General features: G+C 43.1%; 1 protein-coding gene across 3 annotated transcripts in view; it reads right to left on the bottom strand.

The window, feature by feature from the left end:
• Window positions 1-18986, bottom strand: part of LOC134353590 (golgin subfamily B member 1-like) — a 99374-nt gene extending 80388 nt beyond the window's left edge. For 2 of the 3 annotated variants that reach the window (XM_063061682.1, XM_063061683.1), the window contains exons 1-3: window positions 18742-18985; window positions 1529-1606; window positions 453-599 (exon numbers count right to left, since the gene is read on the bottom strand). In XM_063061682.1, coding sequence (XP_062917752.1) covers window positions 453-599; window positions 1529-1576 — 195 coding nt within the window. In that variant the 5' untranslated portion in view covers window positions 1577-1606; window positions 18742-18985. Of the gene's footprint in view, window positions 1-452; window positions 600-1528; window positions 1607-18741 lie in introns of all 3 variants that reach the window. The other variant, XM_063061681.1, reaches the window with a different exon arrangement.
• Window positions 18987-19245: the final 259 nt, after the last annotated feature.

The raw sequence follows: 19245 nt of genomic DNA, 5'->3' as shown, positions 1-19245 counted from the left end.
TTGGTGTGAAACTCCTTTGTCTTAAAACTGCTTAGGTACACTGTTGTGCAGTTTTATAAGAAAATTAGCTAGCATGTTGTTCCAACCATCTTGGAGAACTTGCTACAGTTCTTCTGCAGACTTTGGCTGTCTCGCTTGCTTCTGTTTCTCCAGGTAATCCAGATCAGGGATCGGTGGAAACCATACCATCTGAAACAATATTAAAAAAATCTAGGGTGCCTAAGACTTCCGCACAGTACTGTATAATTAACAAATTTTGGACTGTAAAATGAAAGCTAAACAGCAAAAGCTTATGCATAAAGTATATCAGAGCACAGCAATCACTGTATAAACAAAGTTGAAAATACAATTTATCAGATCGCATACATATCACCACATACAACCCCGAGATTTCTTTTTCCTGCAGGCATACTCAACTTGAACATATTTAACTTGAACTCACAAAACATTACCTTAAGCTGTTGATCTTTCATATGAAGCTGGTTATCTTTCTCCCGAATTAGGTCCTTAAGCTGCAACACCAGTTGTTCATTCTGGGCCAGCTGCTCCATTAAATCTGCCACAGAATGGTCACCTGCATTCTTAGGGGAGTTTAGTGCCTGCAGAATAATTGGCCACTATTAATACCTGCAGAGTAATGACAACTATTTGAATCCTGCATTAGAGATATCAGAAAAGGCTCAGTGACAGGGAAAGTGCATTAAAATGAAATACACGGAAGTAAATTCATTTTTCTTTATTAAGAGCCAACAGCAACAAAACTCAGGCCAATCAGAAGATCCAATATAATTGGGCTCAAGTGTGCTGTCAATATGAAGCTTACAGAGGAAAAGAAAGTAACACGTAGGTTCAATTTGCTAATTATTCAGAGTGATGCTCCCTCAACACTATTCTGTCACACATTCCACTCCTGGGGTGGGGAGAGTGAAATCAAAGGCTCAATCAGGGCATTAGGGAGTGCAAAAATGTCCTGTTGCTTGTGGGTGGGTGTAATAGGGGAGTTTATAATTGGTAGCCAAGCTACCCACAGAGTAAGGGTTTATGCTGATGGGGATCTAGTCAGCAGTAACTTGTACCCAGCACTAAGGGCTAGGTCCTGCTCAAAATGTTTGTACGGCATAAAATAAAAGGCAAACTATGGACTTTGCGATCAATATCATAAGGTCCTAGTTTTTGTTAAAGAATGCATCTGTAAGTAGATATACAATCACATTACACAATAAACACTTCTAAGCCCTTGCATGCACAACCTTTCCAGTTTAGCTGAGCTATAAAATAATAATAATAATGTCAATTAAAAACAAAACACAAGAAATTTAAATTGAAATATCAATAGTATACCCAAACATAGCACATTAAGTTAATAAATGAAAAACATTTTCATGTAAATATATTACAAAGTTCAAGTCATTGGCATAATTATAGTCCACAATTTTTTCTGCACAAGAAAAACTAACATTTCAAAATATATCATGGATTTTCCTTTTGTTATAACAGATTGAGCTAAGAATATGACAAAAGTACTTACTCCTGCCGATGCAGGGGGCGGTTCGTCTGTAGAATACCACTTCCACATGGTTCTACTTTGAAGTGGCTGCAAATCAACCTAAATGGAACGGAGTGGAATCAGAACAATTACAGTAACAAATGCCACCCAGGTCCAATTCAAAGTGACACCAAATGCTACACAAAAGACACAGTATTTCAATGAATAGCAAAATTATCAAGTGTAGGTTTCACAGAGCTAAGGAAGAGCTAACTTCTATAGTTTATGTGAATAATTTAGACTTCCTGTCAACATAATGATTAAGAAGTTGCAGATGACATAACAAAATGGATGTCCGGCTGACAGTGAGGAGAAAACTGCATACTGCAGAAGGATATCAAAGGACTGATAAACTGTGAATTCAAGTCATCTCATTAAGGAGAAGGTGCAGAGGAGATTAATGAGCATGTCACCAGGTTTAGAGAATTTTAACTATTCAATAGATTAGGATTGTTTTCTCTGGTACAGATTTGGCTGAAGGAAGATTGAATAAATAAGGCAGTCAGACTTCAAATAAATAGCTGAACAATAAGAAGGGAGTTTAAACACAACAGATTACGCCGATGCTGAAAATCCAGGACAACACACACAAATTGCTGGAGGAGCTCAGCAGGTCAAGCAGCATAGAGAAAGGAATAAAGAGTCAACATTTTGGGCCAAGACCATTTAGGTGTTTCTATAACCCTGTTTGTGGTAAGAATTCAATACCCAAAAGCACGATAGCAGCAGATACCCTCCATCTATACAGTAGTGTCAGAAATTTTGTGAACCCTGTACAATGTTCTCCTTTTCTACATAAATAAGACCTAAAATGTGATCAAATCGTTATGCAAGTCCTAAAATTAGATAAAGAGGACCCAGTTAAATAAATAACACAAGCAAACATGAAAAATGATCCAATATTACATGTATTAACCAGAAAAAGTCTGTAAAATTTTGCTTTCAGTAACTGGTGTGACCCCTTGTACAGCAGTAACTGCAACCAAGTGATTCCGGTAACTGTCCTGCACATCAGCTTGAAGGAATTTTAGGCCATTCTTCCTTACAAAACTGCTTCGACTCCAGCAATTGGTGAACTTCCTTGCATGAACTCCTTGCTTCAGATCCTTCCACAGCATTTCTATAGGATTAAAGTCAGAACTTTGATTCAGCCATTCCAAAACACGAATTTTCTTCTTTAAACCATTCTGATGTTGATATACTCGTCTTTTGGATCATTGTCTTGTTGCATTAACCAACTTCTCTTCAGCTTCAGCTGACAGACTGCTACCCTGACATTCTCCTGTAAAATGTCTTGATACAATTTGGAATTCATTGTTCCCTCAACAATTACAAGCTGTCCATGCCCTGAGGCAGTAAAGCAGCTCAAACCATGACACTCCTTCCACCATGCTTCACAGTTGGGATGAGGTTTTGGTGCTGGAGTGCAGTGTCCTTTTTCCGCCAAACATAGCAAAGTGCATTTCTGCCAAAAATTTCAACTTTTGTCTCAAGTGTCCACAAAACATTGTCCCAGAAGCTTTGTAGAACATCTTTTGCAAACTTGAGATGTGCAGCAATGTTTTTTTGGAGAGCAGTGGTCTCCTTCGTGGTGTCCTTCCATGAACACCATTCTTGTTCAGTGTTTTTCTTATGGTGGACACACAAACAGAGACTTTAGCAAGTTCTAGAGATTTTACTTCAGTGGTTGGTAAGTTGACGGAGAAGATCCTGAGAGGCAGGAGTTATGAACATTTGGAGAGGTACAATATGATTAGGAATAGTCAAAATGGTTTTGTCAAAGGCAGGTCGTGCCTTACGAGCCTGATGAATTTTCTGAGGCTATGACAAAACACATTGATGAAGGACGAGCAGTAGATGTAGTGTATTTCGAACGTTCACTTTACAAAACTTCGCTGTTACGAAAGACCTACATTAGTTAACTGTTTTTGCTAACAGAAGATGTTTTCACTGTTACGAAAAAAGGCAGCGCATGCCCCAGGCAGCCAAGCTCCTCCCCTGGAACTGCATTCTAGCCGGCATTGCTTAAACACATGCCTGTGAGCATCTGTGCTTTATGTCGATTTATTTTGAGCATCCGTTGGCAAGATGAGTTCTAAAGTATTGGAAAAGCCTAAAAGAGCTCGTAAGGGTGTTACACGTGGTGTAAAACTAGACATAATTAAGTGTTTTGATCATGGTGAAAGAAGTAAGGACAAAGTGAGTTTGGCTTGTGGAAGTTGACGAAGATGATGTTGAAGAGGTTTTGGCATCCCATGACCAAGAACTGATAGATGAAGAGCTGATGCAATTGGAAGAGGAACGGCTAACAATCGAAACCGAATGCAGCAGCGAACGGACCGAAAGTGAAGTCCAGGAACTGAACGTGAAACAACTGCGTGAGATTTTCGCTGCAATGATTACAGAAAAGTACGACTTTAATTTTAGTCATAGTCACAGTCATACTTTATTGATCCCAGGGAAAACTGGTTTTCATTACAGTTGCATCATAAATAATTAAATAGTAATAACACCATAAATAGTTAAATAGTGATATGTAAATTATGCCAGGAAATAAGTCCAGGACCAGCCTATTGGCTCAGGGTGTCTGAGCCTCCAAGGGAGGAGTTGTAAAGTTTGATGGCCACAGGCAGGAATGACTTCCTATGACGCTCTGTGTTGCATCTCGATGGAATGAGTCTCTGGCTGAATGTACTCCTGTGCCCAACCAGTACGTTATGTAGTGGATGGGAGGCATTGTCCAAGATGGCATACAACTTGGACAGCATCCTCTTTTCAGACACCACCGTCAGAGAGTCCAGTTCCATCCCCACAACATCACTGGCCTTACGAATGAGTTTGTTGATTCTGTTGGTGTCTGCTACCCTCAGCCTGCTGTCCCAGCACACAACAGCAAACATGATCGCACTGGCCACCACAGACTCGTAGAAATCCTCAGCATCATCCGGCAGATGTTAAAGGACCTCAGTCTCCTCAGGAAATAGAGACGGCTCTGACCCTTCTTGCAGACAGCCTCAGTGTTCTTTGACCAGTCCATTGTCAATTCGTATCCCCAGGTATTTGTAATCCTCCACCCCATAGGTTTGAATGCTTACAAAGAACTACATAATAGAAAAATGCGCGAGGCTAAGCAGTCAAGCATACTGTCGTTTTTCAAGTCTTCAACATCAGCCACAGCAGACGACAAACCTCGACCTTCGACATCGAGGCAGGCAGACATAGAAGAAGATGACCTGCCTGGCCTGATGGAAACAGATGATGATGAGATGACACCCCAGTGTCCCACCACCCCAACCTCCAGGCCGCAAACCGATACCAATCCGCGAAGAATGCAGCGGTGGCTGGGACGCACCCAGCACATCTTTAAGAAAAAGAGCCGAAATAAACAAGCTAATTAATTAGGTGCCGCCCGGCACACAAATGTCCGCCCAGATCAGAGGCGACGAAATCGGCAATCACCAGGCGGCACCTAATTAATTAGCTTGTTTATTTCAGCTTTCTTCTTAAAGATGTCTCGGCTACCGCTGTATCTCTGCATGCATCGCGGATCAGTATCAGTTCGCTGCCTGGAGGTTGGGGACCCAGACCACTGCACCACCCCAACCTCCGACGACTCAGCTTAACACACCACCATCAGTGTGCTCTGCGCTGTCTTCCAGATTCCAGTAAGTGAAACTACAATGTACATGCATTATTTCTACTTTATACAGGCAGTGTATTTTCATGTGTTATTTGGTATGATTTGGCAGCTTCATAGCTTAAAGGTTACTGGAGAGAGCGTTTCTGTCACGAGCGCTTGCGTGAGATTTTCGCTACGGTGGACAGTGCGGCAATGATTGTAGAAAAGTATTTCTACTTTATCTAGGCTGTGTATTTATCATATCATTCCTTTTACTATATGTTACTGTTATTTTAGGTTTTATGTGTTACTTGGCATGATTTGGTAGGTTATCTTTTGGATCTGCGAACGCTCACAAATTTTTCCCAAATAAATGGTAATTGCTTCTTCACTTTACGACATTCCGGCTTACAAACCATTTCATAGGAACGCTCTACCTTCAGATGGCAGGGGAAACCTGTATATGGATTTCAGCAAGGCATTGATAAGGTACTCCATGCAAGGCTTATTGAGAAAGTAAGGAGGCCTGGGATCCAAGGGGACATTGCTTTGTAGATCCAGAACTGGCTTGCCCACAGAAGGCAAGGAGTGGTTGTAGATCGATCATATTCTGCATGGAGGTCGGTGGCCAGTGGTGTGCCTCAGGGATCTGTTCTGGGACCCCTACTCTTTGCGATTTTTATAAATGATGTGGATGAGGAAGTGGAGGGATGGGTTAGTAAATTTGCTGATGACACAAAGGTTGTGGGTGTTGTGGATAGTGTGGAGGGCTATCAGAGGTTTCAATGGGGCATTGATAGAATGCAAAACTGAGCAGAGAAGTGGCAGATGGAGTTCAACCCAGATAAGTGTGAGGTGGATCATTTTGGTAGGTCAAATACGATGGCAGAATATAGCATTAATGGTAAGACTCTTGGCAGTGTGGAGCATCAGAGGGATCTTGGGGTCCGAGTCCACAGGATTCAAAGCTGCTACGCAGGTTGACTCTGTGGTTAAGAAGGCATACGGTGTATCGGCCTTCATCAATCTTGGGTTTGAGTTTAAGAGCCGAGAGGTAATGTTGCAGCTATATAGGACCATGGTCAGACCCCACTTGGAGTACTGTGCTCAATTCTGGTCGCCTCACTATAGGAAAGACATGGAAACCACAGAAAGGGTGCAGAGGAGATTTACAAGGATGTTGCCTGGATTGGGGAGCATGCCTTATGAGAATAGGTCGAGTGAACTCAGCCTTTTCTCCTTGGAGCGACAGAGGATGAGAGGTGACTTGATAGAGGTGTACAAGATAATGAGAGGCACTGATCTCATGAGTAGTCAGAGGCTTTTCCCCAGGGCTGAAATGGCTAGCACGAGAGGGCATAGTTTTAAGGTGCTTGGAAGTAGGTACAAAGGAGATGTCGGGGGTAAGTTTTTTTACGCAGAGATTGTGAGTGTGTGGAATGAGCTGCCGGCGGCAGTGGTGGAGGTGGAAACAATAGGGCCTTTTAAGAGACTCCTGGATAGGTACATGGAGCTTAGAAAAATAGAGCGCTATGGGTAAAGCCTAGGTAGTTCTAAGGTAGGGATATGTTCAGCACAGCTTTGTGGGCCAAAGGGCCTGTATTGTGCCATAAGTTTCTACAGATCTTTTGCTGTTACCCTTGGGTTCTTTTTCACCTCTCTCAGTATTACATGTTGTACTCTTGGTGCCCATTCCTAGGGAGAAAAACAACAGTACTGAGCTTCCTCCATTTGTAAACAATTTCTCTTATTGAGGACTGATGAACACTCAGGTCTTTGGAAATGCCTTTGTAGCCTTTTCCAGCTTCACGCATCTCTACAATTTTTCTCCTGAGGTTGTCACGTACCCCGTGAGGGGGATAAAGAAACCAGCAGAAATAGAAACCAGTTTGGAGTCTAGTATTGCTATAAACTACTAATATTAGTAACTACGCAATACAGTAATATAAATGTAAATAAATCACACACACACGTAAATCAGTAAGTGTGGAAATATATGTATATGAAAAAACCAAGCTTCTTTAAATCTAGGGGTAAAAAAAACAGTCTTACGATGTTGAGCAAAGTTCAGTTCGTGGTATGTAGTTGAATAGTGATGGCCAGAGAGAGAGAGTTGAGTCTTCAGGTGAGCTGATGCCGTCGATCTTCTCGTCGTCCTCCGAAATTCTTTACAAGTCACTGACTGTGACTTTAACCGGGGGACCGGTCTTCTGTGGTGGAGCTATCACCCCGGCAAGGGTGGACACATAGACAACTCCCCACCAGTCAACCCCTTCTCCTCAAACTGGAATAGCAATTTGGATTGATCCACCAAAACCCACTTTCTCTGGGGGCACAACAATACTCATTCAGTGCCCAGATCATGTGCCTGAGGTCTGTACCATCCGATCTCCCACTTATCTCACCAGGCTGAGCACCACCTGTCATTCAAAGAGTCCCTCCCTCCTTTGTCTGTAAAGGAATGCGAGCAGGCAACAAGACCTTGGAAGTAACATCAACAATGCCTTCGGTCACCATAGCAACTTTCAAGCTGCTCGGTGCTGTCCCCAACTTCAAACTCAGTAAAATTCCAAAGTTACTTCCAATGCCCTAAAATGACAGTCCAACCATTAATCTTCGTCTCTCTCTCTCTTTTCAAAAGCAACATATCGGTGGTAAATAACTCTCTCTCTTCAAACAGTTAATAGGGCACTCCTGAATCCCTTTACAAGATCCTCTGAAAGTTGTTTTGATCAAGGCATGGTGCGCATAAAAATATCCTTCTTGAGAAGAGCAGGCCCTGTCAGTAACCTGGCTTTTTGTCTTTTTTTTACAGGGCAGGACACCTCTATAACCCACATCTCCAATTTCATCTCATTGATTGGAACACCTGACCCCAAATAGCTTTTGTAGAAGGCATTACCCCCCAGAGGTTCACATACTTTTTCCAACAAATACATGTAATATTGGATCATTTTTCTCAATAAATAAATGAGCAAGTATAATCTTTTTATGTTATTTATTTAATTGGGTTCTCTTTATCTAGCTTTAGGACATATGAAGTTCTGACCACATTTTAAATCATACTTATGCAGAAATAGAGAAAATTCTAAAGGGTTCACAAACTTTCTAGCACCACTGTATATATATTTTAAAAAATGCACAAGGGTTCAGTCATAGTATCATACAGCACAGAACAAAGCCCTTCAGCCGCAAAATCCATGTTAATTACCAACCACCCACAGACCATGTGATGGGTACAGAAACAGATTGATTGAACACCTCTTTGTTGGCCATCATAAGTATGATGGGCCAAATGGATCCCTATAATTCTGTAAATCTGTTCCAAAAATGGCAATTATAATCTATTCTAGTTAGCGACAGTAGTTGGATTTATACAATTCAGGTAATTCCAAAGAGTTAAGTAAACTTATATACAAATTCTTAACGGCTGATTCTTGTAATGAAAGTATGTAATGATGGACAGAAAATTATGCAATGCAATACAAAAAAAAGATCTGTGGACAATGAAGCTTCTGTAAGTAGATTTTACTATTTCCCTGAATTTTGGTCACAATGCAGAGCATAATGTCACTATGATGAGCCCAGCTTTTAATAATGACAACTTTTAATGAATAAAAAGTTTGTTTTGGTCAAAGGTTCAAGGACATTAACATGGAGCTAATTTAGCTTGTGATTATCAGTATAGGATGATAATTGTTCGCTGTGTGCAATGTCTTTATCGGTCTATACTGAAAATACTTTACAATTCTGTTAGAGCTGAGGAAACAATGGATTCATGAAGGGGTCAATTATAAGAAATCTTAGAAGTAAAAAAAAACTGCATGCTCAAACAAACTCTATTTGTATCTACATCAGGTTCAAAAAAACAAGAAAAGTGACAGAACATTCAACTCTGCAGTTTAAAAACTAATATCAATTTCACTCCCAGATCACACAGATCACATCACTCCCCACAAAGGAGTACAGGCCACAAAGACTCATATTAACAGTTGTTTCTCAACATCAACAATCTGTTCAAATGAACTAATTCCACAATTTATGGACTCCCTTTCAAGGACTCTACAACTCAGTTCTCAACATTATTTATTATTTATGGTTTTTTCTGTATTTGCCCAGTTTGTCGTCTTTTGCACACTGGCTGTTTACCTATCTTTGTGTGCAGTTTCTCCATCGACTCTATCGTGTTTCCTTGTAGCAACTGTCAATGCCCACAAGAAATTGAATCTCAATGTAGTCTATGGTGATACTTTGATAATAAATTTACTTTTGGACTTTGAATATTATCCTACCATCACATCCCATAATTGCAGTGATCAGTGAAGATGGCACTGTTGATCAGCTTATCTAAAGTAACTGCTGCTAAAACTGGCTGCGTTGGTGTGAATAAAGTTTGCTGTCCTGCAATGCACAGAATTGGAATGCAGGCTTGATATCCAATTGCAAACTGAGCCCTGCACTATCAGCTGTTGTATAATTCTGCAAAAAACTAATGTCCAGTTATTTATAGATTTCCTTTGCTTTCATTGGACTTGTGTTATCTGTATTTCCTCCATTTTAAATTCCAGACGCAGGGAGCAGCAACAACTTTGCGCTTTCCGCTTTCTTAGCACATTACAAAACATTTGAATTGCTGCAATGCAGTACATGGCAAAGTTTCATTGGGCATTGCCATAAATAACCAGATAAAATATTCTGATAAAGTTAGTTGGTGGATAAAAATGAGGCATGAATAATCTCCTGTATTCCTCAAAAAGCGCTATACGGGCCGTCAAGTTGATCCAGCAAGTTCAACTGGAATGACAGCTGCAGTGGAACACGTTTACATAAAATGACTTCAATGCAAAGTCCTACCTTGTCATCAAGGTGACTATAACTTAATTCACTGAAATTGCATGGATTCTGCTCTCATGCCTTAAAGCTGCTTCTCATCAATTGTGTGAGAAGTGCCTCCGTTTCTTTGCTTGTGTGATGAAAGTCACTTGGAAAACATATTTTATCTTGCCTCTGCTGTGAAGGAACAGAGGAACCTTGGGGTCACGGTCTCTGTCCATGAGTGGAACGGATGGCATACTGGCAGAAGCAGCTGCGGTGCAGGAATTCAGACCTACCACAGTCAAACTTCACTAAGATAATGAAATAAAAGATGACAAAGAAGGAATGTCAAGACCAGGACTGAACACAACACACAATATGTCAAGTGGCATCTGTCAGAAAAATATTGGAAATGTGAGTTGTCGGCCATTCAGCACTTTGGGCCTACTGAATCATTCTATATCAGGGCTGAACATCTATGTCAGTGCCCTGTTCCAGTCTTCTCCTCAAGTTCCTTGACCTTCTGGCTGCAAGAAATAAATCCATCTTCCTCTGACTCTATCCAATTACAGGTGTCCCCCGCTTTTTCAACGTTCGCTTTACGAAACCTCACTGTTACGAAAGACCTACATTAGTACCGTTTTCGCTTTCAGAAGGTGTTTTCACTGTTACGAAAAAATTCAGCGCGCAAAAAAAGTCAGCGTGCGATAAAAAGCAGCACGTGTCCCGAGCAGCCGCTCCTCCCCCGGATTCAGAACGGCATTCTCGCCGGCACTACTTTAACACAAGCCTGTGAGCAGTCGTTTGCAAGCTGAGTTCTATGGTGTCGGAAAAGCCTGAAAGAGCTCGTAAGGGTGTTACACTTAGCGTAAAACTAGACATAATTAAGCGTTTCGATCGTGGTGAACGAAGCAAGGACAAAGTGAGTTTGGCTTGTGGAAGCTGACGAAGATGATGTTGAAAAGGTTTTGGCATCCCATGACCAAGAACTGATAGACGAAGAGCTGATGCAATTAGAAGAGGAAAGGATAACAATCAAAACCGAATGAGTAATGATAAAGTACGACTTTAATTTTGAAAGACTACGTAGGTTTAGGGGATATTTGCAAGATTCTTTTGAGTCATTACAAAGAACTGTATGATAGAAAAATGCGCGAGGCTCAGCAGTCAAGCAAGCCTTCCACATCAGCCACAGCAGGCGACGAACCTCGACCTTCAACATCGAGGCGGGCAGTCATAGGAGAAGATGAGCTGCCTGCTCTAATGGAAACAGACGACGAGATGACACCCCAGTGTCCCACCACCCCAACACCCAGGCCGCGGACAGATACTGTACCGATTCGCAGAGAATGCAGCAGTAGCCGGGAGGCACACAGCACATCTTTAAGAAAAAAGCCGAAATAAACATGCTAATTAATTAGGTGCCGCCCCACATGTAACTGCCGGCCCAGATCAGAGGCGATGCAATCGGCAATCGGCACTGATCTGGGCCGACAATTACGTGTCGGGCGGCACGTAATTAATTAGCTTGTTTATTTCAACTTTTTTTTAAAAGATGTGCTGTGTGCCTCCCAGCTACCGCTGGACCCCTGCATGCCTCGCGTTAATGTATCAGTTGGTGGCCCGGAGGGTGGGGGCCACTGCACCACCCAACCTGCAACGACTCAGCCTAACACACCATCATCAGTGTGCTCTGCGCTGTCCCTATTCCAGTAAGTGATACTACACTGTACATACATTATCTCTACTTTACATCGGCTGTGTATTTTTACGTGTTATTTGGTATGATTTGGTAGCTTCATAGCTTAAAGGTTACTGGAGAGCGCTTGCGCGTGTTTTTGCCAACAGCGCTTGCATGAGATTTTCTGCCGACGGCGCTTGCATGAGATTTTCACTACGGAGAACGGTTCATTAATGATTGTGGAAAAGTATTTCTACTTTATATAGGCTGTGTATTTATCATATCATTCCTGCTTTTACTATATGTTACTGTTATTTTAGGTTTTATGTGTTATGTGTTATTTGGCATGACTTGGTAGGGAAGAGGCTAGAGCGAAGCGCCAACTCTTTTTTCTCTCTCCCCCCCCCACCCCTTTCGCGAATCGGCCCGGACAGACAGGAACAGCAGGGCTCTCACAGCTAACGGTTTAAAAAGTTTGTCTGTTTGGCGAGGTTAGTGGGTGAGTAGACTTATTTTTCCTGTTTCATTCCTGTAGAATTAGATAGCATGCCTGCAGGGTTAGTGCTTTGTTCAGGGTGTCAGATGTGGGAATCCTGGGAGACTTCCAGCCTCCCTGATGGCCACATTTGCACCAGGTGCACCGAGTTGCAGCTCCTCAGAGACCGTGTTAGGGATCTGGAGCTGCAGCTTGATGACCTACTGCTCATCAGGGAAAGTGAAGAGGTGATAGACAGGAGCTACAGGGAGGTAGTCATCCCTAGGCTACAGGAGTCAGTAGTCATCCCGAGGCTACAGGAGTCAGAACACTGGGTCACTGTCAAGAGAGGGAATGGAAATGCCCGGATAGTGGAGAGCACCCCTGTGGCTGTCCCCCTCAGCAACAAATATCTTGTTCTGGATGCTGTTGAGGGGGATGACCTGATGGGGGACGCCCACGGTGACCGGGTCACTGGCACTGAGCCTGGCGCTGTTGTGCAGGAGAGAAGGAGGGAGAAGAGAAATGCGGTAGTCGTGGGGGATTCCATAGTCAGGGGAACAGACAGGAGATTCTGTGAGCCTGACAGAGATACCCGCATGGTGTGTTGCCTCCCAGGTGCCAGGGTACGGGATGTCTTGGATCGGGTCCTGAATATTCTAAAGGGAGAGGGCGAGCAGCCAGTTGTCTTGGTACATGTTGGTACCAATGACATAGATAGGACAAAGGAGGAGGTCCTGAAGAGAGATTTCCAGGAGTTAGGAAGGAAGCTGAGAAGCAGGACCTCCAGGGTAGTAATCTTGGGATTGCTACCTGTGCCACGTGCTAGTGAGGGCAAGAGTTGTCGGATCAGGCAGATGAATGCCTGGCTGAGAGACTGGTGTAGGGGGCAGGGCTTCAGATTCTTGGATAATTGGGATCTCTTCTGGGGAAAGTATGACCTGTTCAAAAAGGACAGGTTACACCTGAACCCGAAGGGGACCAATATCCTGGCGGGATAGTTTAATAGAGCTGTTAGGCAGGGTTTAAACTAATTTGGCAGGGGGATGGGAACCGGAATGATAGAGCGGAGGAAGGGGAAAACAGAAATAAATCTAAGATAGTGAGCAGTAAAGATGTCAGGAAATACAGGCAGGTGATGGGGCAAATGTGTAGCCATTGGGATGAGTTGAAGTGGAATAAAGTTGCAGTGAAATCAAAGCAAAAAGTATCAAATACTGGTCTTAAGGTGTTGTACTTAAATGCACGCAGCATAAGGAATAAGGTGGATGATCTTGTTGTACAGCTACAGATTGGCAGGTATGATATTGTGGCCATCACGGAGACCTGGCTAAAGGATGCATGTCTCTGGGAGCTGAACGTCCAAGGATACACGGTGTATCAGAAGGATAGGAAGGTAGGCAGAAGGGGAGGCATGGCTTTATTGGTAAGAAATGATATTAAATCATTAGAAAGACGTGATATAGGCCGGAAGGTGCAGAATCTTTATGGGTTGAGCTAAGGAATAGCAGGGGTAAAAGGACCCTGATGGCAGTTATTTATAGGCCTCCAAACAGCTGCAGGGATGTGGACTACAAATTACAACTGGAAATAGAAAAGGCTTGTCAGAAGGGCAGTGTTATGATAATTGTGGGGGATTTTAACATGCGAGTAGATTGGAAAAATCAGGTCGGCACTGGATCTCAAGAGAGAGAATTTGTAGAATGTCTGCGAGATGGCTTTTTAGAACAGCTTGTTGTTGAGCCCACTAGGGGATCGGCTGTACTGGATTGGGTATTGTGTAATGAACCGGAGGTGATTGGAGAGAATGAGGTGAAGGAACCCTTAGGAGGCAGTGATCATAACATGATTCTGAGTTCACTGTGAATTTAGAAAAAGAGAAGCCGAAATCTGATGTGTCGGTGTTTCAGTGGAGTAAAGGAAATTACAGTGGCATGAGAGAGGAACTGGCCAAAGTTGACTGGAAAGAGAGACTGGCGGGAAAGACGGCAGAGCAGCAGTGGCTGGAGTTCATGCGAAAAATGAGGAATGTGCAAGACAGGTATATTCCAAAAAAGAAGAAATTTTCGAGAGGAAAAAGGATGCAACCGTGGTTGACAAGAGAAGTCAAAGCCAAAGTTAAAGCAAAGGAGAGGGCATACAAGGAAACAAAAATTAGTGGGAAGACAGAGGATTGGGAAGTTTTTAAAACCTTACAAAAGGAAACCAAGAAGGTCATTAAGAGAGAAAAGATTAACCATGAAAGGAAACTAGCAAATAATATCAAAGAGGATACTAAAAGCTTTTTCAAGTATATAAAGAGTAAAAGACAGGTGAGAGTAGATATAGGACCGATAGAAAATGATACTGGAGAAATTGTAATGGGAGATGAGGAGATGACAGAGGAACTGAACAAGTATTTTGCATCAGTCTTCACTGAGGAAGACAGAAGGATACCGGACACTCAAGGGTGGCAGGGAAGAGAAGTGTGCGCAGTCCCAATTACGACAGAGAAAGTACTCAGGAAGCTGAATAGGCTAAAGGTCGATAAATCTCCTGGACCAGATGGAATGCACCATCGTGTTCTGAAGGAAGTAGCTGTGGAGATTGCGGAGGCATTAGCGATGATCTTTCCAAAGTCGATAGATTCTGGTATGGTTCCGGAAGACTGGAAGATTGCAAATGTCACTCCGCTATTTCAGAAGGGGGCAAGGAAGCAAAAAGGAAATTATAGACCTGTTAGCTTGACGTCAGTGGTTGGGAAGTTGTTGGGAGTCGATTGCCAAGGATGAGTTTACAGAGTACCTGGAGACATATGACAAGATAGGCAGAACTCAGCATGGATTCCTTAAAGGAAAATCCTGCCTGACAAACCTATTACAATTTTTTGAGGAAATTACCAGTAGGCTAGACAAGGGAGATGCAGTGGATGTTGCATATTTGGATTTTCAGAAGGCCTTTGACAAGGTGCCACACATGAGGCTGCTTAACAAGATAAGAGCCCATGGAATTACAGGAAAGTTACATACGTGGATAGAGCGTTGGCTGATTGGCAGGAAACAGAGAGCGGGAATAAAGGGATCCTAATCTGGTTGGCTGCCGGTTACCAGTGGTGTTCCACAGGGAGCAGTGTTGGGGCCACTTCTTTTTACATTGTACATCAACGATCTGGATTATGGAATAGATGGCTTTGTGGCTAAGTTTGCTGACAATACGAAGATAGGTGGAGGGGCCGGTAGTGCTGAGGAAACGGAGAGTCTGCAGAGAGACTTGGATAGATTGGAAGAATGGGCAGAGAAGTGGCAAATGAAGTACAATGTTGGAAAGTGTATGGTTATGCACTTTGGCAGAAAAAATAAATGGGCAGACTATTATTTAAATGGGGAAAGAATTCAAAGTTCTGAGATGCAACGGGACTTGGGAGTCCTCGTACAGAATTCCCTTAAAGTTAACCTCCAGGTTGAGTCAGTAGTGAAGAAGGTGAATGCAATGTTGGCATTCATTTCTAGAGGAATAGAGTATAGGAGCAGGGATGTGATGTTGAGGCTCTATAAGGTGCTGGTGAGACCTCATTTGGAGTACTGTGGGCAGTTTTGGTCTCCTTATTTAAGAAAAGATGTGCTGACGTTAGAGAGGGTACAGAGAAGATTCACAAGAATGATTCCAGGAATGAGGGGGTTAACATATGAGGAACGTTTGTCCGCTCTTGGACTGTATTCCTTGGAGTTTAGAAGAATGAGGGGAGACCTCATAGAAACATTTCGAATGTTAAAAGGCATGGACAGAGTGGATGTGGCAAAGTTGTTTCCCATGATGGGGGAGTCTAGTACGAGAGGGCATGACTTCAGGATTGAAGGGCGCCCTTTCAGAACAGAAATGCAAAGAAATTTTTTTAGTCAGAGGGTGGTGAATCTATGGAATTTGTTGCCACGGGCAACAGTGGAGGCCAAGTCATTGGGCGTATTTAAGGCAGAGATTGATAGGTATCTGAGTAGCCAGGGCATCAAAGGTTATGGTGAGAAGGCGGGGCAGTGGGACTAAATAGGATAAAATGGATCAGCTCATGATAAAATGGTGGAGCAGACTCAATGGGCCGAATGGCCTACTTCTGCTCCTTTGTCTTATGGTCTTATGGTTATTTTTGGGTCTGCGAACGCTCACAAAATTTTCCCATATAAATAAATGGTAATTGCTTCTTCGCTTTACAACATTTCGGCTTATGAACTGTTTCATAGGAACGCTCTACCTTCGGATGGCGGGGGAAACCTGTACTTTGTTTCCACTGGCATGTGCGAAAGAGAACTCCATAGGATCACCAGTTTCACTGTGATTCTAGTTCTACACTGTACATACAGCAGAAACAACCTCTTTGTATTAAGCCCTAATATAATTTTATAAGTTGCTATGAGCTCCCATCATCCTCATACTTCAGTCCTGTCTTCTCAGGAATCAGCTTAGTAAAACGTTGATGCACACCCTCATGACAGGAACATCTTTCCTCAGATAAGGAGACCAAAAGTGCATCCAGAACTGCTGATACAGTCTCACCACAGCCAGGTACATTGGAGTATGTGACATCTTTGTTCCTGTACTCAAATCCTCTTCTAATAAGAGTCAATGCTTCCCCAAGACTTGCTGCATCTTTCCGCAATTTATATACAAGAACATCCAGGTCTCATTGCACCATCTCTTTTCTCAATCACCAGACAACAAACTGTATTTCTATTTCATAATTCACCGTCATCTATATGTGTTGTGTCTTTGTATGACATGGGTGATCATGGTCTAGTGATCATGATTGTCCTCGGCAAATTTTTCTACAGATAAATTGCCTTTGTCTGGGCAATGTATTCACAAGATGGGTGACCCCAGCCATTATCAATACTCTTCAAAGATTATCTACCTGGTGTCAGTGGTCACCAGAACTTGTGATTTGAAGAGATTTGGTATGTCAACAAATACACTCAAAAACCTCTTTAGTTGTTCCGTGGAGAGCATTCTGACAGGCTGTTTCACTGTCTGGTGTGGAGGGGCTACTGCACAGGACCGAAAGAAGCTGCAGACAGTTGTAAATCTAGTCAGCTCCATCTTCGACACTAGCCTACAAAGTACCCAGGACATCTTTAGGGAGCGGTATCTCAGAAAGGCAGCATCCATTATTAAGGACCTCCAGCACCCAGGGCATGCCCTTTTCTCACTGTTACCATCAGGTAGGAGATACAGAAGCCTGAAGGCACACACTCAGCAATTCAGGAACAGCTTCTTCCCCTCTACCATTCGATTGCTAAATGGACATTGAAGCTCTGGACACTACCTTACTTTTTTTAAATATACAGTATTTCTGTTTTTTTCACATTCTTTTAAATCTATTCAATATACGTAATTGATTTACTTGTTTATTTATTATTATTATTTTCTCTCTGCTAGATTACATTTTGCATTGAACTGCTGCTGCTAAGTTAAGTTTCACGTCACATGCCAGTGATAATAAGCCTGATTCTGATATGTGCCAGCTGGCCATGATATGACCATCCACCATTTTCTCCCAGGGCTTCATATGACACTGATCGGGGGAAGGGGGCTAAGCAGGTGCTACACCTCACACAAGGCTGACCGAGCAGAGGGGAGGGAAGGAGTGCCTTGCAACTCCTTTGGTAGAGCCGTATCTCCCACCCCACCAACCATAATGAAAAGGGATAAATCCACATGAAAACCACATTCACCTAATCACCCAACTTGTCTGCCGGAGCCTTTCTGCAAGTCCCTTGTTGGTTTTGTGTTGTGCAAAAACTTGGGACACGTTTCAGCTAGTTCCTTCACTCAATTATTTATCAGGTCTTTTAGTCATCAGCAAGTCGATCATCAGACTTTAAGCATTTGACAGCCTTTACCTCCATTAATTTCGCAGGATTATTCCTTTACTAACACCAATTTCCTTCAGTTCCTCATCTCCCTGGACCAGGGGGTTCCCAATCTTGGGCCCACAGACTCTTGCTTAATGATATTGGTCCAAGACATAAAAAAGGTGGTTAATCCCTGCTCTAGACTCTTGGTTCTCCTGTGCATCTAGGAAATTATTTGTGAAGGTGGAACCAAAATGTTTCGAATATCTGCCATTTATTTGATCCCAACTATAATGTCCCATTTCTGATTTCAAGTGATCTATATTTGTTTTCAATAACATTTCATCAGAACTGGGAAAAGCAGATTTTTCTCATTCATTTTTCAATTCTGCTGAAAATCTCTTGAGTTTTTAGATCTGTTCCTCTCTCCACGAATGCTACCTGACCAAATTAGCAACTCCAAAATGTTCTGTTTCACGTGAAAGATGAGCTGTCGTTTATCTTTCAGTGCAAACAGTACCCTGATCTTCTGAAGCATTTCCAACGCTTTCTGTTTTGCGACACGTCCTAACATCGATGCCAGGCTTAATAGTTTGCACTTGACATAATTGTGAAATAAACAAAGGAATGCATTGAACAACCTCAACACCGCCAGACCGAGCCCTGCAGGTAGTTCCACTCTACACCTGCGCAGAATAACCACACCTGCAGACAGTTCAGTCCGGCGCATGCACTCTGCGCCTCCGCACTAGGCCCTTCAACACCTTCGCGGCCTGACCCTACCTGAGCGCTGCAAGTGGCGCCGAGCCGGACTTGATTGAGGCGGCGAGAATGGCTCTGAGTACGGTGTGGTGACTACGGTATCATGTTACAAGCACTGCCCTCCTTTCACGCAGACCCCGCTGGCGCTGTTACCGCCAGACAGGCCGCGGGCGAGCTGCCCACTCGGACCGAGCCGCCGCCGCCGCCGCCACTGCGTTGTCGCAGCTGCCACCCCGTGACGCCACACGCTCGGTTTGCCCCACGCACCGTACGTACTGTACGTCGACGCCAACGTGCTCAACGTCAGCGGTAGAGTGTTCCCGCAATCGAACCGAACGCAGTCATCACCCGGGGAGAGCTACGTTGCTGAGGAGTTTCTCACGACCTGAAGATACATGTACCCGAGAGCGTTTCACAACCTGACTTTCTAAAGTACTTTATCCTGGATGAATATATTCCCGAAAGTGCTGTGGAAAATGCTGAACACAAGAGATCCTGCAGATGCTGGAAATCCAGAACAACACG

The sequence above is a fragment of the Mobula hypostoma genome, chromosome 11 (assembly GCF_963921235.1).
Source record: "Mobula hypostoma chromosome 11, sMobHyp1.1, whole genome shotgun sequence".
In the NCBI taxonomy this organism is placed as follows: Eukaryota; Metazoa; Chordata; class Chondrichthyes; order Myliobatiformes; family Myliobatidae; genus Mobula; species Mobula hypostoma.
Note: the sequence above shows the minus strand (reverse complement) of the source record. Positions and strands in the feature narration are given on the sequence as shown.